This window comes from Petaurus breviceps, unplaced genomic scaffold, assembly GCF_028583685.1.
Source record: "Petaurus breviceps papuanus isolate PSGF00001 unplaced genomic scaffold, PetGlider_PUasm1.0 90723, whole genome shotgun sequence".
NCBI lineage: Eukaryota > Metazoa > Chordata > Mammalia > Diprotodontia > Petauridae > Petaurus > Petaurus breviceps.
The window spans coordinates 727,033-751,211 of NW_027187323.1; the positions used below are offsets into that span (position 1 = coordinate 727,033).

General features: G+C 47.0%; 1 protein-coding gene across 15 annotated transcripts in view; it reads right to left on the bottom strand.

Annotated features, from left to right (window-relative positions):
- The window catches only part of PHLDB1 (pleckstrin homology like domain family B member 1), a 62,664-nt gene that overhangs the window by 2,660 nt on the left and 35,825 nt on the right, over positions 1 to 24,179 (bottom strand). For 2 of the 15 annotated variants that reach the window (XM_069066646.1, XM_069066648.1), the window contains 13 exons: positions 18,756 to 18,866; positions 18,518 to 18,607; positions 17,193 to 17,336; positions 14,641 to 14,778; positions 12,082 to 12,222; positions 11,747 to 11,849; positions 11,139 to 11,189; positions 10,087 to 10,381; positions 9,866 to 9,956; positions 8,241 to 8,387; positions 5,280 to 5,396; positions 4,263 to 4,365; positions 114 to 199 (listed from right to left, as the gene is read on the bottom strand). In XM_069066646.1, coding sequence (XP_068922747.1) covers positions 114 to 199; positions 4,263 to 4,365; positions 5,280 to 5,396; positions 8,241 to 8,387; positions 9,866 to 9,956; positions 10,087 to 10,381; positions 11,139 to 11,189; positions 11,747 to 11,849; positions 12,082 to 12,222; positions 14,641 to 14,778; positions 17,193 to 17,336; positions 18,518 to 18,607; positions 18,756 to 18,866 — 1,617 coding nt within the window. Of the gene's footprint in view, positions 1 to 113; positions 200 to 4,262; positions 4,366 to 5,279; positions 5,397 to 8,240; positions 8,388 to 9,865; positions 9,957 to 10,086; positions 10,382 to 11,138; positions 11,190 to 11,746; positions 11,850 to 12,081; positions 12,223 to 14,640; positions 14,779 to 15,359; positions 15,549 to 15,958; positions 16,064 to 17,192; positions 17,337 to 18,517; positions 18,608 to 18,755; positions 18,867 to 24,179 lie in introns of all 15 variants that reach the window. The other 13 variants (XM_069066650.1, XM_069066653.1, XM_069066647.1 and 10 more) reach the window with 8 other exon arrangements.

Here is a 24,179-nt window from a genome sequence, read left to right on the forward strand (position 1 = left end):
TACTGCCCCATACTCCCACCTCAGTGGCCTCAGTCTACACGCCCCCCGCCCCTCCCCACCCCCCCCGCCCCGGCTGGTGCTCTCAGAAGGCCTTCCTTCTCCCCTGCCCTCACCTTGGCAGCACTTCGAAGGTGGTCATAGTACACTTCCTCAATGGCCTGGAAATAGATCACGCCCTTGAGCTTAGTTTCATGTTTGTCTGTGAAGAGAAGAGAAGAGACAGGGGCTGAAGAGTAGTGCTCACTTGACAAGGAAGACCTGGGAGATGCAGGTAGGTGGGAGTCCCAGGGCTCTGCCACTGATTTCCTGGCCTGCCTCACCACAACCTCTATGGACCTCAGTTTTCCTATCTGTGAAATGGGGAGGACAAACCTTGCCTATCCTCTGGCCCCATCCCTACCTCCCCTTCCCCCTGTTCCCTGCCTTCACTGAGCTGTCTCTTCCAGGATTGAGATGCAAAATCTCAGTCTTTAGAAATAAATCATTTACAACCTCTGAGCCAAGCATGAAGAGAACAACATGCTAGAGAGAGGCAGTCACAGGATTTCAGAGGTAGAAGATACCCCAGTGACAGTCAGGTGGTGCAGAGTATAGAGTGCCAGACCTAAAGACACTTACTAGCTGTGTAACCCTGAGCAAGTCACCTGACCTCTGACTGACTCAGCTTCCTCATCTGTAAAATGTAGATAAAAATAACACCTATACCCCCTCCCCAGTTATTGTGAGGATCAAATTACATAATAATTGTAAAGCACTTAGCACATTGTAAGCACTACATAAATGTTAACTATTATTATTATTTTAGAGGTCAAAGTCCCTCAAAAAGTATGCCAAAAAGTGGTTATCTGGCCTTTGTCTGATGACATCCAAGGCAGAGAGAAACAAGCTCCTACCTCCCCAGGAAGCCCGTTCCACCTGGAGAAAGCTCTCTTAAGAAAGATTTGGGTTGCTTCCTTTTTGAAAGCCTAAATCTGCCTCCTGAAGCCTTCACTCATTGCTTCTGGTTCTGTCCATTCGGGTCAAACAGGGCAAACCTACTCCCTGTTCCCCACGGGAGCCCTTCAGTGACTGCTGGGAGGAATCATCTCCACCCTTTCCACATCCACCAACAAAGTCTTGTCATCTCTGGGCTAACTAATGCCCACTGCTTCAGCTCACTCTCCTAGAGAGACGGGACAAGGGGAGGGCACAATGGGGCACAACGCAAGATGTCTGGCACCCATAAGAAGCCCCACAAAATGCTCTGCCAGATTACCTTCATTAATAATAGACTATATTCCTGTGTCACATTATTAAACACTTTCCTCAATAAATCCTGCGAAGTGGGTAATACAGGAAGGCATTTAGCTGGCAGAACAGATAGCATGCACCAGCAGGAGGGGCTCTGAGGACATCTGAGCTTGAGCCCTGCTTCACAAATGTATTAGCTGTGTAACCCTGGGCAGATAACATTATCGCTCTCAGCCTCAGTCTGCCTCATCTTTAAATGGGGTTAATAATAGCACCTACCTTAAATAACAGCTATGAGAATCAAAATGAGATAATTTGTGCAAAGCATTGTTCTTAAATCAATATATAGTTATTAGCTATTATCATTCCCCATTTTACAAATGGGTAAACTGAAGACCAGAGAAGTTCAATGACTTGCCTATAGTCTTACAGGAAATAAGTAGTGGAACCATAGTGAACATATAAAACTTCAGACTACAGGCTCTTTCTACTTCACCCACTGGGTTAATTTAAAATTTAATTTTTAATTTAATTTTTTAATTAAACGGGGAAGCAGAGGGGAAGGAGTAGCCTGTCATTTATCTGAAGGTCAGAATGCTAGTAACACAATCAGGAGCCCAAACATAGGTTTAAAAAAATGCTTACTGTCTCAGGGAGGGGAAGGAGAGAAAAAAATTGGAACTCAATACTTTAAACAAAAAACGTTTAAAAATTGGGAGGAACAAAACCCAAAAACCTTTGCGTAGTCGAGATCAGTTTTAAAAATGGGAGGAACCTGGAAAGATCATTTGGTTCAACCTCTTCATTTTACAGACAAAGAGGATGGAAACTGAGAGCAGATGGCCCAGGCTCAAGTCTCCACCCAACGGCCAATAAAAGGTTAGACTGTGTTCTGTGTAAGAAGGTAGGCAAACATATGACACTTCTTAGAAGTGTCTAGCTGAAGATGACCATATCAACAAATTTTGGAGTGTATGGAAGCAAAAGTTTAGCTACCTCAACATCAATGGGGCACTTGAGGCTGAATGTGGTGAAATGATTACCAAATTTGGCCCCAGAGATATAGGAGAAGGATCTCTGGTCATCCTGTGGAGCTGGGGGATGATGGGTATGGAATACTGCCAATAACGTTTTCAATGTTTTGATTAGTTTTGCTGAATTGTCTTTTTCTCTTTTTTATTCTGTTACAGAGATGGATGGGCATGGACATAGGGGGAAATGTAGGGGATATAAATGAAAAGATATCAGTGAAAATGTATTTAGAAAAACGTTCCATGACTGGGAAGCTTGGGTTATGTAGAACACCTCTGTCACCAGCACCACCATATAAATGAGGCACTGTTGTATTGTGATAAGTGTATATTACCATGTCTCAACCATTATTGCAAAGGCAGTCTGGTATTGTGGAAAGAACCCTGGATTTGGAGTTAGGACAGACCTACGTTCAAATCTAACCTCAGATGCTCACAGAAAGACCATGAACAAATCACTTAAGCACAAGGAGTTTTAGTTGGTAAAGTTTTTTGCCAGTGTTAAAGTAACATAAATGTCTGTTCTTGTCCCTTGCACCAATATGCTCTGGGTGGAGGCAGGATGAAGGATGGAGGGAACATGAATGTTCTTTGAAATGATCCCTAGCTAGTCTTCAGGGGGAGAGAAGTGAGAGGGACCCAATTTTGGGATTAGGTAATCTAACATGCAGATAATCCACGAAATGGATAAAACAGATGAGAATCGGCCAAATATCACTTTTTAAAGAGAGTTTTGGGGCGGCTAAGTGGTGCAGTGAATAGAACACTGCCCCTGGAGTCAGGAGAACCTGAGTTCAAATCCAGCCTCAGACACTTAACACTTATTAGCTGTGTGACCTTGGGCAAGTCACTTAACCCCAATTGCCCTGCCCTCCCCCCTCCAAAAAATAAAAAATAAAGAGAGTTTTGTAACTTGTCAATGCATTTGGCTGATGCCACTGTTTCAAGTGAAAATTTGCCAGGTAAAACAAAAGTCTGGGTATCGATGTGCCTGGAGGTCCCAGGATGGAGATTCCAAGGGAATGTGACCAAACCCTGAGCAAGGTCTTTGTGGACCTTAAGCAAGGTTTGGACAATGCATCCTCTGGCAGTTACTGTCCACAGGAGTGTTTTAACCTTCTTGGAAATGCACAGGACTTTTTCAGGGGAACAGACCTGTGATTCCATGGTGAGGAAGCTCCTTCTATTAAGGCATAGCTATCCTTGTTCTGCAACTTATAGAGTTAATACCCCCAGAATCACAGAGCTGGCATATGTCAGAAGCAGGATTTGAATCTGGCTTTGTCCTGATTCCAGGGCTGTTTCTCTATCCATTATGCCATGTGGTTATGCAAAAAAAAGGGTTATTATCTGGAGATTGACAAAACCTTCCCCCCCGTCCCACAACAACCTTATTGAGGTTGATAGAGTAAGTATTATTATCCCCATTTTACAGATCACAAGACTGAGGCTCAGTGAGGTAAACTGACTAGCCCAGAGTCACATAGCTAGTCAACATTTGAGGTAGAATCCCAACCCAGGTCAACTTGGGCAGCTGGGTGGTGCAGTGGACAGAGCAGTGGGCCGTGAGTCAGAAACATCTGGGTAAAAATCCAGTCTCAGAAACTGACTAGTTGTGTGACCATCAGCTAGGCATTTAAGTTCTGTTTGCCCCAGTTTCCTCATCTGCAAAATGGGGATAATAACAGCATCTTACCTCCTAGGGTTGCCACAAGGGTCATACGAGATGATATTTGTAAAGCACTTGGCACATAGTAGGCACTACAGAAATGTTAGTGATTACTACTACTACTATTGATAAAAATGAATAATAATCACCTGATTTCTAGTCTGACAGAGCAGTGGGGCATACCAAGGAAAATGCACTCCTTGCATCTCTCCAGGGCCACAAGGGGCATGAGGGGGGAGGGGTCCAGCTTCCCAGGGGTCTGCCTGGCTCTCTGGGGGTGGGGCTGAGGAGGAGCAGCTGTGGACATCAGCCTGCATAGCGGCATGACTTACCAGCGTAGTAGGAAAGGGTGCGCTTGAGGCGGTCAAAGACAAACCAGCGCTTCTTCCACGACTTTATTTTGCCCCCCATCTTGACCAGATAGCCCCGGCAGACCTTGTAAGAAACCAAGAGAAGGGGAAGATCTCAAACCAGCAGACACCCCCCCACCCCCAATTCCTTGGCTTCTTTTAAAGGTGGAGCAGGGCTGGGGGGAGGGGAGGGAGTCAGAATGGCGGAACCCTGACGGGATACATGATGAACACCCAAATCTTATCTTCACACTTCTTTCCTTAAGGGTAAGGAGATCTTTGGGGAGAAGATCATAGGGTTAGAGCACATCTAGTTCAATCCTTCCTTTTTACGGTCGAGGAAATGGAGGTCCGCAGAAATTAAGTGCCTTGGTTAAGATGGAAACAGCAATCAGGATTTGAATGCATGTCCTTTGACACCAATGGTCTTTGGATGGCTCATTGGATAGATTGCCCAGTCTGGAGTCAGGAAGACCTGAGTTTAAATCTGGCATCAGACACTCACTAGCTGTGTGACCCTAGGCAAGTCACTTAACCCTGTTTGCCTCAGTTTCCTCATCTGTAAAATGAGCTGGAGAAGAAATGGCAAAACACTCCAGTATCTTTGCCAAGAAAACCCTGAATAGGGTCACAAAGAAAACCCCAAATGGGGTCATGAAGAGTCAGAGAAGCCTGAACAACAACCTTTGACACCAAGTTTGCATTACTGCCCTCTGGATGACACAGCTTGCTTTATGTCTTGTGCCTCCCAAGGCCCCCAGGAACACTAGGTCAGAGCAGCTCTGGGCAGTTCTCCTCTTTCTGTTCCCATGCCTTACACATGCCCTCCACACTGTCCCTGACCCCACGAGGGTGCTTGGCCAGAAATCTTTGGGTACTGGAGCTAAGGGAGGGAAATGATGGTTCTCAAGGCTCTTCATTGTGTCTGAGACGGCAGGGCTGTAGGAGTCTCCCTGCCCTCACTAGCCTCATCCCCAGCTCTCATGTGCACACACATACCTTGCTGCTCAGCACCACATGTAAGCAGGTATCTACACCATGGCCTGATGATTCAATGTGTGTCTTCAGGTCAAAATCCTCCTTGCGGATGGGCAAGTATCGGGTTAGGGGCCGTGCCTATGGGATGGGAGAAGAGGGCAAAGGTGAACAGACCTCAAGGACATCTCCTCACTCCTTGTGATTTGTCTTGGAGAACCTCCCTTTCCTCCACAGGCCAAAACTCTTTTTTTTTGATGGGGGAAGGCAAGGCAATTGGGGTTACGTGACTTGCCCAAGGTTATACAGCTAGTAAGTGTGTCAAGTGTCGGAGGACAGATTTGAACTCAGGTCCTCCTAACTCCAGGACTCATGTTCTATTCACTGTGCCACCTAGTTGCCCCAAGGCCAAAACTCTTAAGCAGCCTCTGTGGCCCTCACCCACTCCATATCAACATTACCATTCTGCCCTTCACAAGTCTTCCAGTTGATAATTAAGGTAACTTGGATTTTTGTCCTGGCTCTATCCCTGACTTGCTGTGTGACCTTGGACAAATTACTGACCCTCTCTGGGCCTCCACTTCTCCACTTGTAATGAGGAGACAACCATCCTTACCCTTTTTTCCTCCTTCTCTCATGCCTATAGCTAAAGGGAAGAATAAAAGGAGAAGAGAGGAATAAACTACTTCAGCACAATAGGCTGAATACAGAAACCCATAGTTTTTCTACCGTGATTACTGTACTTATCTACTCTTAAGTTGTTCCTCACTATAAGTAGCACAGAAAAGCCTTGATTACTAGAACTCAGATAACCACTTAACTTCTGTTTCCTCATCTGTGCAATCAATGTCGTGGGCTAGATAATTTATAAGGTCCTTTCCGGCACTAACATTTTAAGATTCATATCCTTGGTGTTCTCTCTCTCTCTCTCTCTCTCTCTCCCCCCCCCCCCCAAATAATCTCTTAGGAGAGATGCAAATGAAAAGAACAAATTAGCTGAGACCAGGGTCTTCCATTTTACTAAAACCGGCAATTCTTAGGATTTGCCCTGAAGTCAGCAATGATTCATCATTATCTCCTACAGGGTCAACAGCTACAGCACAGCCATCACTGACACTCAGAACAGGGAACTTTAAGCCCTTGAGGACCCTCCATTTGGCACACTCTGTTTACTAAGGCAGGGAAAGTAGATAGACATTTCAGAAAGACTTTCAACATCAAGTTCTAAAACAAAAAGGATTTTCTGGTTAGTCTTCAAGGCTGACATTTTAACTAGGAAAATTTAACTAGGCCAAAGTCCTCAAAATAATCAAAGAAAAGAGGAATCTCAAAATTAGAAGAAAACTTAGGGATTATCTGACTCAATTCCTGTGCCACTGATGAATCTCCACTATGCCCTCCCTGAAAGTGACCACCTATACTCTGTCTGAATACTTCCAGCAATAGTGAACTCATTACCTAAATAATTCTCGATGGTTAGGAAGTTCTTTTTTTCCCTCTATTTATGAATGACTGCACCTGTGATTTCATAAATGTTCCCCCATCAATGCAGATCAATATTTTCTCTGCAAGTTATAGACTTAGAGCTTTGCCTAGAACACTAAGAAATTATGTGATTTGCAACTGCATGCCATAGGCAGGACTTGAACACAGATCTTCTGCCTCTAGGGCCAGATCTCTATCCACCATATTCCTCTTGCTCCTTGTTCTCCCTCCTAGAGCTACATTGAACAAATCAAATCCCTCTTCCAAGTGACAGCTTTTCAAATATGCGGAAAAGGCTAGCTATCACACATCCCCCTCAATCCTCTCTTCCCCCAATTCTTTTCTTCCTTTCTTTCTCTTTCTTCCTTTCTTCTTCCTTCCTTCCTTCCTTCCTTCCTTCCTTCCTTCCTTCCTTCCTTCAGGCAATCAGGGCAAAGTGACTTGTCCAGGTTGACACAGTTAGTAAGTGTCTGAGGCTGGATTTGAACTCAGGTCCTCCTGACTCCAGGGCTGGTGCTCTATTCATGCAACACCTAGTTGCCCCTACTGCCAGTTTCTTTAGCAGAATCTCACAGGACAGGGCAGTTAGGTGGCCCAGTCAGAGGCCCTTCTAAAATATGGTACCCAGTCCTCCAGCTCTGCTCAGACTATATTGTACCTGAGTTTTAAAAGCCCCATTCCGTAGGAAAGGGCACCCTGGGACTCCTCTCTCTGGCCTGACTTTGGAGGCTGGGGAAGCAACTCTGGGCCTTCCTTATTCCCCCAAAGAACAAGAAATACCACTAGTAAGATGTGGAAAGACTGATGGGCAATTTCTCCTAAAGAAAAAGCATGTCGGGGGCGGCTAGGTGGTGCAGTGAATAGAGCACCGGCCCTAGAGTCAGGAGGACCTGAGTTCAAAGCCGGCCTCAGACACTTAACACAAAAACTAGCCATGTGACCCTGGGCAAGTCACTTAACCCCAATTGCCCTGCCTTCCTCCCTCCAAAAAAGCAAAAAAAATTAAAAATAAAGAAAAGCATGTCATCCAGTTTGATACATACAAGTGTGAAGAGATGGTAAGGAAGAGTGGCTAGGGCAGTGGCCTGGAATCCAGGAAGAACTAGGTTGGAGTCTACTTCTGACATGTAAGGGCTGTGTGACCCTGAACAAGTCATTTGATTTCTCAGTCCTGTAGGAAACTCTCCAGTACTGGAGGGTGTAGAAAAGGTACCAACCTGCAGTGATCAAAGGAGTTTCCTTCTCTAGTAATTACTATACTTATGAAATCACAGGTTCAGTTCTCATCCCTTACATAGAGTTATGGATGTATATATCCAAATATATGCATATTGTGTCTATACACACACACCATACACATACACACACACATGCACGCACCGCACACTGTGTTTACACGTGCAGGTGTGTCCCGGAGTGTAGGACTCCTCTCTGGCTCACCGTGGAGATGCCCAGGTCCTACGCCTCTGGGAAAGGCCCCCTGTCCACATGCCCACGCACCTGGGAGAAGTGCTTCTCCCGCATCTTGACCTCCTTCTCCACCAGCTGCTGCCTCCGGGCACTCTCGCTCTGGAGCCGTCTCTCCACCTGCTCACGCCTCCTGCGCTCCTCCTCCAGTGCCTGCCGCCTCAGTTCCATCTCCCGCTCCTGTGACCCCAGTGAGAAGAAGGGAGGGTGAGGTCCCGGGGGCGCTCATGCCACCTGGCTCTCAGGTGGCAGGGGTGGGGCATCTCGAAACCTTGCTGACAAATCAACAGAAGTACCCTCCTTCTCAGCTCATGCCACACTTCTTTCAGGGCACATCACTACAGAAGACCCCAATCAAGTCCTGGTACCAATACTCATTTGTTCTGTAACCCTGCATAAATCACTTCAGCTCCTTAAATTTCAGTTTCCTCATCTGTAAAATGGGCATAATATCACTTGTACCTGACAGGACTCACGAGAAAAATATTTGCAAAATTGCAAAGTGGAAATGTGACCAGAGGCATCACTAGTATGTCAACCAAGGTGGCCTCAGGATGCAGACATCAGGGGTCCCCAGGGCCAGGCATGCTTCCTCTGCTGCCCCACACCTCTCCCTTGGTCTGGGCCAACACAGAGCGTGACCGAGCCTGGTCCTGCCCCTCCTAGGGCTTCCTCACCACTCCATCTCTCTCGGGACCCTTCCTCAAAATCAGAGGAAGAGAGGGACAAGATTGTGAAGGATGGTACATGCTTTCCCAGCACACCTGCACCTGAATTCACGTCTTCCATGTTCCTCCTTCAAACTAATTTGTCTTGAGTGCAAGAATTCCCTCTGTCTCATAGATGTAAGCTCCAGGAGGCGAGAAGGGGGGCTCTTGGCCTATTTACCTCTGTATTTTTTTTTTGAAGCAATCGGGGTTAAGTAACTTGCTCAAGGTTACACGGACAGTTATTTCTGGGTGTGGTGCTAAGTATCTGCACCCAGATTTGATCCCCAGGTCATCCCAACACTGGAGCCAGTGCTCTTACTCACTGAGCCACCTGGCCGCCCCTTACCTCTGTATTCTTGATGTTTTTTTCTTTTTTTTAGTCTTATAAATCTCATATTTAATCTTTTGTTTTTATGTCATCTTCATTTCTGAATATAGCTTTCCCTCCTCCCCTTCCCAGAGAAGCTTCCCTTGTATAAATATTAAAAAAGAGAAAAAACCTTTGGCAAAAGCAGCAATCAGTCACTTTTTATAGGTAGTATTCTGTGCTCGTAATCCTCCCTCTCCAAAGCAGGGAGAAAGGTTCTACCTTCTTTTCCACACACAGAGCAGGGGCTCTGTAAATGATGTCCAGTCACTTGCCAATTCCATGCAAGAAGCAAGAATACAGAGGGACCAGGAAGAGAAGTAACAAACATTCACGAAGCCCCTACTGCGTCAGGCTGTGGAAAGTGCTTTACAAGCATCATGTTATCTGATCCTCACAATGCCCCTGGGAGGTAGGGGTTATCATTATGCCCATTTTACAGATGAAGACACTGGGGTTAGATGACTTGCCCAAGGTCACACAGCTAGCAAGCATCTGAGGCAGGGTTTGAACTCAGGATTTCCTGACCCCAGGCCCAGCTCCTATTCGAATCTCCTGCCCGTTTTCCCCTCCAGGCTCACCCTAGATTCTATGAGCCGACTCTTCTCAGCATGGGCTTCCTTCAGCATCTTCTCCATCTCCTCAATCTTCCCCATGTCCATTCCACTGGCACTGACGGAGAGTGAATAGAGAGGTTGACGCCTCAAGGGAGTGGCTCAGGGCCTGGGCTAGTGAGTGGGCATGCAGATGTGGCAGGTGCTGGGGGGGCAGCACTGGGGGCAGCACCCAGGGCAGGCGTTACCTGGACATGTTGTCAGGGGAGCAGGCTGAATTGGCCCCTGTGGAGATGCTGGTCTCCATGCTGTCCGAGCTCTCCAGGCTCAGTGTGTCATAGGCATGCTCCCCCTCCTCTGCCCGATCCCGACTGGCTGGCAGGTGATGCAGGATGGAGTGGTGCATGAGAGGTGGGTAGCCTGACGAGGCGGGGGTGTAGAGGGCTGCCCCGTGCAAGGCCTCCCACTGGCACTGAGCCTCCACTGCTGCTTTCTGCTTGAGTTCAGCCAGCCGTCGCCTTTGCTCCTCGATCACCTGCTGCCCTGCATGGGGGAGAGGATGTCATGGTGGGCACGGTGCCCAGATGGGAGTGTTCTGGCAACTCTCTGGATAAATGCAGTGGGATCAGTGGAGAGGGCCTCCTGGGGACAGAGCTCAACACTGGCAGCAGCTGGCACTGGCGGGTCCCCCCAGGGTGCCCTCCCTCAGCTTGCTCCAGATACCAGCAGCTCCCCTGGCCATCGTCAGCTCAGGATCACACTACTCCCCCAACCTCCTGCCCGCATCTTTCCTCCACATTGATCAATGTCCATCCCACGGACCCTCCCAGTGATCAACAGTTTGCCAGCCTCTTCCATCTTGCAGCCAGGAGCAAGGAAGGCTGGGTAGAGCACATGCATCAGACCCCCTTGGGGATAGGGGGTGGGAAAAGCAATGCCAGTCACAGGCAGGCTCCTGGCTTGGCCAGGCAGGCCTTGCTCAGGTCCTGCCCAGGAGGTGCAGCAGCAGCCAGGATAGAAGAGGAAGGACAAGGGTAATTGACAGGGGAATAACACAGGGGCCAGACTTGAGGAGAGGGGCACAATGCCCCCCAAGAATTCAGGGTAAAAGCTACTTCCTCTACCCTCTACAACCAGGGCCCTAAATACCCCAAACAGCTTAGCATGAGAGCCACCAGCCCTAGGAGCCAAGGGCCCTGGCACAGAGCCTCGACAGGAAGACCTGCTGTCATGCAGCTGCCATGGGGGAAGGGAGGAACCGCCGGGCCAGAAGCAATGCCCATAGTGCCCACCGCTCTACCTGCTGTGTCGTCGAGAGGCAGGGGCTCTGCAGGAAGTGACTGGCCTGGCACTGGGGCAGCCGGACAGAGGATGGGGGTGGCAGAAAGGAGGAGACACAGAGGGGACAAGAGGAGAAAAAGGCATAGACGTGGGCTTTCAAAACATTTGTAGACTCCAAAACATGGGACGTGGGAGACGAGGAAGGGAGGGCACACAGAAAACAGGGATTCCTGGGTCCCCGAAAGTAAAGAGCCCAGGAAGTTATCCCTGAGGGCTCCCCAAACTGTTGCACCTAACTAACTATATTAGTTAGTTAGGCTCATGGGGGTCTCTCCTATTTACTTGAGCTTCTAGGGAAAAAGCTACATCCCTGGTCAGTTCAGTTGAGTTATACCTACTATGTGTAAGGCAATGTTCCCACTGGCCCACAATCTTCCCTTCTTTTGGTCAGGAAGTCCATACACACGTGCATGTGTGTATATATGTATACACATACACACACATATGTATCCTAAATCTCCCCTGCTCTTGGCTAGGGCCCTAATTCAAACAAAAGGATCCTGAAGGATTCTGCAGGAACAAGTTGAGTACGTCGGGGGCGGGAGGACGAAGCTGGGCAGCACTCACCCTTCTGCTGCAGGGCCAGCTGCCTCTTGGTCTCAATGTCCTGCAGTGTGGCTGCCAGGTTACGGGGCAGGCTCCCTGTGCCATTCTGGTTAAGGAGGGCACTCTGTGGGGGAAGTGACAAACATCAGCATCCTGGCAGGGGGACTGGACCCCATTCCCAGGTAACTCTTCTGATGATTTTTGTTGTGCCCACCCCCTCCTCAATATGAATACAGACCAGCTATACACATACACAAACACACATGGGCACCCGTGGGCATCCTCTCTAGAGCTCCAAGACAGGGACTTCCCTACTTTCACCTTCCCTCACCAACCCCTGCCCCCCAGTCCCAGACCTTAGGAGAGGGGCTTCGGCCCAGGGTAGCAACACTGAGCTGAGAGGAAGAAGATGAAGACCCAGAGGAGGAAGGGATGGGCCCACTGCGGGTACGAGGCAGGGGGCTGCCAGCCTCACTCTCCATCTTGGAGCGGTAAACCTGGGAAAGAGGAACAGAGTTCACTCAGTACAGCTGAAGCCTCCCAATTATACCAGCCAACATCACATAAGGTGATTCTGACCCCAGGGGAGTTGGCCTCACAGCAGCTTCTGTCTGCTACCAGTCAATGCAGCCAGGGTGAGCCAGGTCCTAACAAAGCTCCCGAACAGGTGAAATTTGTCTTCCTCATCATCTCCTATTTGACCTCTTTGATAGCACCCCTCTACTCCCCTCAGAGGGCCCAGGATCCTCAGCCCACCTCCCCACTTTAGCCCCCACCTCCCCTCTGAGGCCTGCCTTCCCTCTCCTGATATGGTCCCCACATTTAGACCTGATCCCTATCCAGACCTACTCTGGCTAGGATCTTGCAAAAGATATGAGAACTAATTCATGCCAAGTTACTGATGGTTCATAGAGTTCCAAGAGAGAGACTGTTTTCTTCTAGCCCCCATATGGTAGAATTAGGAGCAATGGGGTAGAAGCTGAAGAGACAAGTTCAGATCTTTCAGAGATATCCATGAGGGGAATGAGCTGTTTCGGGAGGTAGTGAGCTCCCGATCATTAAATATCTTTAAGCAGAGGCTGGGTGCCCACTTGTTGGAGATATTGTAGCAGTGATTCCTGTCCAGGTATGAGTTAGACCAGGGTTGGGAAACCTGAAACCTTAAGGTCACATGTGGCCTTCTGACTGCATCTAAATTTTACAGAGTAATCCTAGGATTGCATGTAAGGGTTTAGAGGCTGTCACATGTGGCCTTATATAAAGGCTGCAGATTCCCCACCCCTGAGCTAGACTCAATGTCCTCTTAAATCACCCTACATCACACATTCTGTGTTTCTATTCTATAACTCATAGGGATAAAACAATCCACAGTACCTGTTCCAAATCTTCTTTCTCAAGTCCCCAATGCAACCCCAGTTCCATTTGTCAGCAGATGATTTCAACTTTCGATCAGAAAACTAATGCCATCTACCAAGAGTTTCTTCATTCCTCCTACTGCACGCCTCCAATGCCCCTGACACCTTCACCTGTCCTCATCCCCTTTGCTCCAGGCTCTGGGATGGATCTTCTCTTGGCCAAGGCTAACCCTATCACTTACACCCTCAGTCTCATCCCCTCCCTATCTGCTCTAGGAGTCTGTCCTTGATCATCCACTCTTCTCATGCAGTTTTCAATCTCTCCTCCATCAGTTTCTTCCCTATTGCCTCCGAAATGCCTAGGTCATTGTAATCCTTCAAAAATCATCACCTGGTTCTGTTGTCCCCCAAACTACCATCCTATTTTTTCCCCTTTACTGTCCATCTACAATGACCACATTCCCTCTTGTCCATCCTGACACTCTACTCAAACTGCTCTTCCCAATCGATGAGTTCTGTGGCAAAATCTGATGGCCATTTAAACTCAGTCTTCATCCTCCCTGACCTCTCAATGGTGGCATCTGGGGGACCATTGAAGCGATTGGTAGAAGTCTGGTGGGTGAGAGGACTGGGGAGCAAAGAGGCCTTTTCAATGCTCCTCAAATTATAGGAACCTTGTAGGAATCTTTTCCTTTGCCTGAAATTATGGTTTTCAGCAGCACTTAGTTCTCTACTTCAATTTCCAAGGACTCCAGACCCCATGGGTATGTTTAATGGATATCTCTATCTTCTATATGTATACATATTGTCTCCCCAATTTGAATGTAAGCTCCTTGAGGGAAGGGACTCTTTTGATTTTATCTTTTTTTAGTCCTAGCACGTATCACACAGTGCCAGGCACATAGAAGAGCTTAACAAGTTTATTAATTTAGTCATTAATTTATTGATTAATCTGATAATTTAATAATTGATTATGTTGGCCTTGTGTATACTGCCTCTCACTTGTACATCATAGGACAATAGTATGTGGTCAATTTGATCCAGGAAACACCAGTCCTAGAGGACATAACCTCATACTCAGAGCTAAGCTGGATAGGCAAATTCTCCCAACCCCAACCCCAACCATAAATGTAAGTGAAAATCATCTAGTATTGGGAGTTCAGGGCTCAGAGAGAAGTGTCAGAGTGGAATCCGACTCACATAGATAGCATGGTGCTGGGAATACAGTGAACACTCAATAAATACCTACTGACTAACTGTCAGTACATCCCCCTCCCCACCCTGGTTCCAATCCCTTAGACAAGATGCAAGTTTGATGCTTCCCTTGGGACTTTTCACTCCTTGGAGCCATTTCATCCTGGCTTTTGACTTCAGGGCAACCCCCTCCCCAGAGGATGAAGAATTTTGGTCCCTGCAGCCCCATTCCCATGCCCCACCCCCATTCTTCTCCGCCAAGGATGCTCAATTTAGTCCTAGGTGAGAACTCACCAGGAATAAGAGAGAGCAGAAAGGAACAGAGCTGAAGTCAGGGTTGAACTGTGAGGGGAGGTGAGGTGTTACCTGAAGCTGTCGGGAAGCTTTGGCGGGCAGAGGTGGAGGGGAGGAGCGGGGGGAGGCGGATGGGCCATCCCCGAACCCTGCCATGAGCTCCTGGTACCACTGCTCTAAGTCTAGGGCAGGAAGTAACAGCTTCTCCATCTGGAGAAAAAGGGGAAAGAGAGGAAGAAGGGGGAAAAGAAAGAGGGAGGTAGAAGGAAGGAGGAGGAGGAAAAGGGATAAGGGCAAGTAAGGAAGAAAAACAGAGAGGAGAGAGGAGAAAGAGAAGAAAACACAGGAAAGGAAGGGAAGGAGAAAAGGGAGGAAAGGAGAAGAAAGAAGAAGGAAAAATAGAGAGAAAAGAGGGGGAAGGGAGAAGGGTGAGGGGAAAGTGAAGAGAAAGAAGGGTGGGAAGTGAAGGAATATAAAGAGAAACAGTGAGAAAGCCATCACAGTGAAGATATGAAAGCAAAGAGAAGCAGAGGCCTAGCAAACAGAACTCCCATTGCCACGAAATACCCTCACGCCAAAGATGACACCCACCGGTCAGAACCCAAGTGCTCTGGGCACTGCCGGCCAATCCCAGTAGGCCTGCAAGCCAGGGTAGGCAGGACCAGAGCTTCTGACGTTGGCAGCCCCAGGAGCCACACTGCAGCTTTGGCACACGCACACAGACACACCCGTGGGTGACTGTACGGAGAGGGGAGGAGATGGGGAAGAGCAACAGTACAGGAACCACAAACCTCGGGCAAGACGGAGGAAGAAGTGGAAGAGGAGGAGGATGGCGGCATGGCGGGAAGGCAGGCGACTGGTGGCGAAGCTCGGGAGGCAGAGCCTGGGAGGGGAGGGCCGAGTGTGGGGGCTGGGGACGTGGGCACAGTGCCTGTTTGGCCACTGCCCCACATTTCCTCTAGCTGCTCAAGCGTCACATACTTGGGGGCACAAGGCATGGAGGGAAAGCGAGAAGTTAGCAGAAAGGCAATGCCCAAGAAAAGCCCCCAAGGAAAGAAGATGAAGGACCAAGGACGTGGAGTTTGCCTGCCAGCTAGGAATTCCTATGGCGTCCAGGGCATTCAGTGAGTTGGGGTTCTCACAATGTCCGTAGGAGGTCTAGGACCTTCCATATGCCATTAATTGCTGAACAGGCATTGAGCTGCCCTGAGAAAAAAGACAATAGCCATTTCCAACCCACCCCCATGCCAACCCCATGCCCCTCCCCTTGGGGAAGTAGTTTCTTTAATCACTGCTGATGTCTCCTTGGGTGTGAGATCCAGAGAGCCCTAGAACGGGGAGTCCACTAGGCACACAGTAAACATCAGTGGGCATATTCATTGGTGGGTACCTCATTGGTAGGCAGGGAAAGAGTGAGAGCGTGGGGGGGAGGAGCAGAAGCACTGGGGTCCAAGCGGGCACAGAGCTGGAGAACATCTGCTAGACTCACATAATCCTAGACCACATGGCAAGAACAAGAATGAGGAGGAGGAGGGAGAAGAGATTAGCAGCACACTGCCCTGGCACCAGGCACCCAACACTCCAAGCCAAGTCAAAGAACCAACAGTCCATGCCAGGCAGGCAAAATCAAATCCAGAGTTGGGATAAGAGGATAGGAAACTGCTTAGTTTTTCCCCACGAGATCCACCATGGGATGGGAACCCTGGCACCTTTCTAAGAGCCGCTTCTGTCTCCATAGCCTGGCAGCACTCAGCCCTTATGGCTAAAAATATCCAGTCCTCATGTCACCAAGCTTTGCCACCTTGACTTCTAACTCTTCTGGCTATGGAAACTGCAGCCCTCTAGACTAGGCATTGGGTTTGTCCCAGGTTAACGCCTATAAACATGCCACTTAACTCCCACTGAAAATCAGAGCCCATTTTCAAGGTCTTCAAGGTTCACATGCCTGAAAAACAGTGGTACCCACAACATCAGGAACACACACATGCAGCCTCAGGAAACTATCAAGAACACTACTAAGCACCATCTTGGACTCCCATCTACCCTAGAGAAGATGGGAGAAAGGAGGAGGTAAAGGCAAGAGGCACCATCAGAAAGATAAGAGGGCTCCCAGGAAGAGAGCCCAAGCAGGGATCAGCAAAAGATCCTGGCAGAAAAGATGGCATGGTACCTAGATGCTTGGTGCCCTGAACAGTGACAGACCAACCATCTCTGGCAGGACCAGGCCACATTCCAGACATCACAAGAGAAGAGGAAGAAATGGGAGATTTTTTTGTTTTGTTTTAAGATAGGAGATAAATGAAATACAAAATGTAAGCAAACAAAATTTGGCACGTTGGTTTGGCACAGGTCAACCGGACATATTATGTTAGGAAAGAATCTCTCCCTCTCTCTCTCTCTCTCTCTCTCTCTCTCTCTCTCTCTCTCTCTCTCTCTCTCTCTCTCTCTCACACACACACACACACACACACACACACACACACACAGAGTTCCAAACTCTGGAGCCAAAGCCATCATCCTGTGTTCGCCACCAACACCATTGTGCTTGTTCTTTCTCCAGGCAGAGCTGCAGGAATGCGAGCCAAGCAGGAACAGGCAGCAGGCATGCAGTTAGCAGTGATTACCTCTTGCATCTTGGGGCAGAGCTGTGTGGTGGCGGGTGGGGTTAGGGGGCCAGCGGCGGCCCCGGGCGGGGAGGGCCTGGGCAAAGAGCCCAGAGCCTCAGTCTCCAGCCCCAACTCTGAGGACTCAGAGATATGCAGTTCATCCTACAGAGAGGGGTTGTGGTGAGTAAGGGGTCCTCACATTCTTACTCTCAATACAGTCACCAACCCCAGGCCCAATGCACACTGTGTATGGGGAAGCAGTTAGGGGAGAGGCTCTAACAGTGGGGAGGGAGGACACAGGGAGAGAGAAGACAGAGAGATAGATGCATGTGAATCTCAGGACTAGACCAGTACTAGCGGTCGGTCCCATTCCCAGCACACGGACATAAGCCTGCATTTGATGCCAGGTGCCCTGAGGCAGTGGGAGCAGAAAGAAAACTGTTCTTAGATTTAGAAGACCTATGGGGACTTTAACCAAACTAGTTGTGTTAGCCAGGGCAAAGCTGTTTTAAGCTTTCTAAGCCTCAGGCTTCTCATCACTAAAATGGAAATAATGAGACCTGAACTCCCGACACCAGCAGGGTGCGTGGGACCTTTGCAAACTTTAAAACATTACAGAAATACAAATGTTTATAATTGTTTTTTAAGACCCCAATGCCAACTTGGGAGTTGCCAGCCTGGATCTAGATTTTAAAACTTGTCCTCCTCCCCCTGCTATACAGAGGGGCAGTCAATGGATGATGGATACTACATGTAATGTCAGACTTTTTATATATATTGGCTAGTGTCGCTGACTTTTCCCCCCCTTTTAACTGTTTGTTATGAGAGATAGTTCGATACATAAGGAAATGTCAATGATGCAAAAACAAAAGATATTAATAAGAACTTTAAAAATAAAAATAAATAAAAACCAGACCTTATGTCTGGTGCTCAAGTAAGGGTGGCTAAATTTCCTGCAACACTTGGGCAGCCAGCTTTGTGACACTTTACACTAGTCACCCTGTACCCCAAAACTCTTAGCTTCCTCTTGAGCATTAGGGGTCCTTAGCAATGCCACCCACTGGGGCAGCCTGGGTATCAGGACCGTGGGCTCCCCCAAGATAAGGACAACTGAAACGCAGCAGTTGGGAGCCCAAATCCTAAATTCCTTATTCCCAAACATCTGGCTTAATATAGAACCAAGTCAAATGCCTGTGCCACCTGCCCCACTCCCCCAGACACATACACAATCACTCTCCAAACCACATCGAGACATCAGGGGTGAAAGTATGAGGACAGTCCTCAAGGTGATCCCATTGGCTCTGTAGCTTCCCATACCCTCTCCAGTCCCAGAGCCCAGTTACCTCTTTGAGTGCCGATGTTGTCTTAGGGAAAGGCCTCCCCCCTGTGAGTGAATGGTAGCGTCTCTCCAGGGCTGCCAATTTTTCCTTCTCCTAGAGTTCAGGGTAGCCAGGATAGAATATGGAGAGATATGCTGATAAGGCTTCTTCCAGTTCATCTCAACCCAGTTCCCTCAGCTCCTAACTCCTCTCCCCAGCTAGCCTCTTCCTTCCCCATCCCTGGCCCCCAACCTCATGGTACCTTCTGCAGCAGCTGCAGGGAAGAGTTCTTCTCTCGGGCCAATCGCTCTGATTCCTGGACAGCCTGGGCCCGGATCTGAGTTGCCTGGTTTTCCAACACTGCTAGGCGCTCCTAGGGAAGGAGACAGGAGGACGGCTAGTCAGGACACAGAACAACAGCACGCTGGATGTGATGGACGCTTAATACTATGCAACAAGCTTTTATAAAGCGCCTACTATGTCTGAGGCACTGAGGAACATGGAGACAAAAGTAAGAGTCCCTGCCTTCCCAAGGCATATGTTCTACTGAGGAACAGAACATGTAAATAGAGAAGTCTATTTTGTGGAATTGTTTCAGTTCTGTCTGACTCTTTGTGACTACCTTTTGGGGTTTTCTTGGCAGAGATACTGGAGTGGTTTGCCATTTTCTTCTCCAGCTCATTTCACAGATGAGGAAACTGAAAACAAGGTTAAATGACTTGCCCAGGGTCACACAGTTAGTAAGTATCTAAGGCTAGATTTGAATATTGTACCACCCACCTGTCAAGATAAATAAATACAAGCTAATGTAAGGAGGATAGCACAAGTAACTAAGTCAATCAGAAAGGTTTCCCAGGAGGTAGCACCCGAGCCAAGGATTTTAAGAGGTGGAAGGGAGCAGAAGAGCATTCCAGACAGAGGGATAGTCTGTAGAAAGCCATGAAGGCCATGAATGGTATGCTGAGTTTTGGGAGCAGTACATTTAGCAGGATATAGAGTGTAGAACAGGGAGTAGTTGTTTAAATCAGTTTAGAAAGAAGGCTGGAGTCAGACTGTGAAGAACATGAAATGTCCAGCTAAGGAATTTGTATTTCATCCTAGAAGCAGTGAGAAGGTCCCTAAAGATTCTTGAGTAAGAATGACATGGTCAGGACTGTGCTTTAGGAAGATTCAATGTTTGGGGAGTTCTTAGAAGGGGTGGTCTTAAGTTTCTTCCTAAAAAAAAAAGCAGCAAGGAAGTAGGTCTGGAAAAAGAATGAAAGACAATGGTTTTAGGCCTGGGGTGGGGAATCCTCATCCTAGAGGCCTTCTAGGTCCTTGGGTGTGGCCTTTTGACTGAGTCCAGGTTTTACAGAACAAATCTTAAGGCGATTTGCTCTGTGAAGTTTGGATTCCGTCAAAGAGCTGTACTTGAGGACCTAAAGGGCCACATGTGGCCTCAAAGCCACAGGGTTCCCATTCCTGTTTCAGGCTAACGGAGCATCCTAAGAAAAGGCTTTAAGGCAAGAGGCAAAAGGGAACTGAACACTGGAATAGGCTAGGAGAGGAGTAAGCTTTGATATCTGAGGTCCTTACAGCCTGTCAGGAATAGGGGATAGCTTCTGCCAACTTTAGAAGTGCACTGGGATTGAATTATTCCTCATACGAGATGACTGGGACAAGTGTAATATCTTGTATGAGTCCTTCCTCCTACCCCCTTATCCCCTTTGGACAAGCACTGCTATACTCTCCTAAGACTTTATCCCTTTGATCACCCTCTCCCTCCCTAATTTTCAGCCTCTCCTTGTCCACTGGCTCCTTCCCTGCTGCCTACAAACACACACAGATCTCTCCCATCCTTTGAAAGCAAGGAAAAGCTTCATTTGATGCTACCATTTCCTCAAATTGTCATCATCTCTTTCCTTCCTTTTAAAATCAAACTAGAAAAAAGCTCTCTACCCACACTAGCTCCACCAGCTGAGCTCCTGCTCCATTTTCAGTTTCTGGGAATCTGGTTTCTGACCTTACTCAAATGAAACTGATTTTTTCCTAAGGTCATCCCATGGCCTTTCCTTAGTCTTTCTTCTTGTTGACCTCTCCATGGCAGACACCTCTCCTTCCTGGGTTTTAGTGACATTGCTCCTTCTAGGTTTTCCTCCTATGTGTCTGACCACTCCTTCTCAGTCTCTTGTACAGGATTTTTATCCATGGCCCAGCCCCAAGATCCTGTCCTGGCCTCTTTTCTCATCTCTCTATAGTCTCCGTTGGTGAGCTTATTAGCTTCTATGGGTTTAACTATATCACCTTGAGGCAGAGGACTCCCAAATCTGACCACCCAGTCCAAAACTCTCTCTTGAGTTCAGTGCCCATCACCATATGTTCCTGCTAGACATAATAATAACAACAATAAAAAGCTAACCATTTATGTAAGACTTCAAGATTTATAAAGCACTTTACATAAGATGTTCTATTCCATAACTTAATATGCTTACTATCGTTTAATATGTTAATATGTTTAAAATCTCAGGGGCCATCTCCAGTCATCCTGATTTATATCTTGCTGCTGGACCCAGATGGCTCCGGAGGAGAAAGTGAGGTTGGTAACTTTGCACAGCCCTGCCTCACTTAAATCCAATTCACTTTCAAGTCATGGCACCATCTTCCTGATGTCATGGTCCTCTTCATGAAGGAAGGACAAAAAACAACAATAGTGTTTAAAATGAAACTCATCATCTTTCTCCCTAAGCCAGCCCCTCTTCCAAACCTCACTATTTCTGTCAGGGACACCAGGGTAAACCAGGGTCACAACCTCAGAGTTATCCTCCACTTTGAACTTTGCCTCAACTCCTATATCCAATGAGAGGCCAAATGTCAATTCTACCCCCACAGCATCTCTTGGATCCATCCCTTTCCCGACTCATGTGACCACCATTCTTGTTCGTGAAGCTCCTCTATCACCTCGGGACTATAACAACACCTTCCTAATTGTTTGTGCTGCTTTCAGTCTCCTCCCCAATCTAGCTTCTGCACAGCTGCCAAACTGATATTCATAAAGGCCAACTCTGATCATTAGACCATGAGCACTTCAAGAACAAAGACCGTTTTTTGTATCTTTTTGTATCCCCAGCACTTAGCACAGTGCCTAACATTTAATAAATGCTTACTGACAGGCTGACAGACCATGCCATTCACCTTGCTCAAGAAGCCCTATCACCAAACTGTAACTCAAAATATTGTGAAAATGAATGTTGAGAACTAAAAATTAATTAATTAATTAAAAGAAAAAAAAAGAAGCCCTATCACCTCCTAAAATAAAGATACAAACTATTTTGTTTGACATTTAAAGCCCTTCACAAACTGGTTCCCAGCTAACTAAATTTCACATTATTCTCCCTCATGTAATCAATCTACATTCCAATCAAATTAGTTTACTTTTAGAGCCAGAAGGAGCCTGTATTTTATATTTACTTAATGTGCTGTTTTCCCCTAGTAGAATGTAAGTTTCTTGAGATCAGAGACTTTTTCTATGTTTTTATATCTTCAGGGCCTGACACTGTGCCTAGCACACAGTAAGATTAATAAATGCCAATGGAATTGAACTGAATTGGGTCAAGGGAAAGGAGATATCTAATTAGCCAATGATTAAGAAGGATAACTCTAAAAAATGGGGAAGAGAAAAGACATTGAGTTTTATTATTACTATTTGTTAGAGAAATTTAACTAATAAAAATAGTTTCCAAAAGAAGACCAAAGGAGCCTAGAAAAATTTCTTAGCCAGAAAATCCTCAACAAGCAGAGAGAGAGGCAGCCAACGATACAAATTTAGAGTACAAATTGATTTGTAAAACATTACAGAAGCAGGTGACAGAAGATTACAAACAGTATCACTTCAAAAACAAATAAATAAACAACAAAAGGCAATGGAGAGGGAAAGGATCCTAAGGGAAAACAAATGGCACACGACCCAGTCAAAGCAAATTATTGCCAAGATTAAACCAGAGGAAGAACAACTATGTGTACAATGGAACAAATCAGCTGGTGTTTCTACAGAAATCTCTCATCATCTCGTGCCTAGAACAGTGGCAGTAGGTATCTCAATGATGCATAAGAAGATGACATTGAAAAAGAGAAATTATCCCTGACCAAGTTACTGGGGAGAGCCTTGCTGGAGGGGCTACCATTGCAAAGATACTCAAGGACCCATTTAAAAAAATATCTCAAAGTAAGAAAAATTCTAAAGGGATGGAAAAGTTACAGACCTAGGTTTTCATTTTTTTTTTTTTGCCTTTTGGAGGGCAATTGGGGTTAAGTGACTTGCCCAAGGTCACACGGCTAGTTTTTATGTGTGTGCGTGTGTGTGTTAAGTGTCGTCTGAGGCTGTATTTGAACTCAGGTCCTCTTGACTCCAGGGCCAATGCTCTATTCACTGCACCATCTAGCCGGCCCAGGTTTTCATTTTTTAAAAAAGGTGACTGAGAAGACACCAGCAACTACCACCCCAATGAGTACTTTGCCATTGCTAGAGCACCTTTATGAAAGTGGTCCACACGTGGACTGAGGGTATCCCCAGGTGAAAGCATGAGAGGGGAACAGTCAGGCTTTCACAGATGATTGTCCACAGCAGAGTACATCTCTGTAGTAACACAGCTGACTGAGAAGGAGAACACATGAGAGCTTCTTGTGTCTATCGTGTGATGATTACAAAAAACCATTTGACTCAGTGGGGTAAAACACAGCCTTGGGGACTCTCCTCCAACAAGGCCTCCCTGCATATGATTATAATTGATTCCATGATAGAGACAACGACAGAGACAACCTCGTTCAACAATAAGTCATCCAACAACAATCTGTGAATATCAGTGAAAAATAAAATAGCCAGAAAGATACTTATTTGCCAAAGATATTCACTGATGTCAGGGAGGACACCTCCTGGTATGTCCTCCAAATAGAAACCGAATTCCCTAGAAATGAAGTTCTCCAAATGTTCCTGGTTGCAGATGACATTAGAATGATTGCATCTAGTGCCAGACCATTCCATAATCTCCTTGGAGAGATTCAGAGTCACTTAAAAGACAATAATCTTACCAATCCACAGATGGAAAACCAGACTGATGAAGAATGCCCATTTCCCAGACCATGGCAAACGGCTGGATGGAAAGTCCATTGAGTCTTATGCATATGTGTGTGCGTGCGTGCGTGTGTGCATGCACAGACAGACAAGGAACAGGGCCCATCATTGAAAAGGAGTAGGAAACGGGGTGAATAATATTTTTCAGTCATGTCTGACCCCATTTGATTTTTCTGCGTGTAGAGATACTAGAGTGGTTTGCCATTTCTTTCTCCAATAGATTCCCATTTTGCCGATGCAGAAACTAAGGCAAACAGAGTCAAGCAACTTGCCCAAGGTCACATAGCTAGTGTCTAAAGGCCAGATTTGAACTCAAGGAAGAAGAGTTTCTCTGACTCCAGGCACAGCAATCTATCCACTGCACCACCTAGCTTCCATTGAGGAAACTGCAATTCTTTCACTAATCCCAAACTGCTCCATGTAATCTTTTTTAAATATCATCATCATCATCATTATTTTGACAAGGTAAGAGGCAATTCTCTGTCTCACTTCTTGCCTAGGCTTAATCACTGAATGGGTGTTGCCTCAGTCAAACTAAGACCAGTTAAAGACCTTAGCTTGAAAGGCCAAGGAATCCCA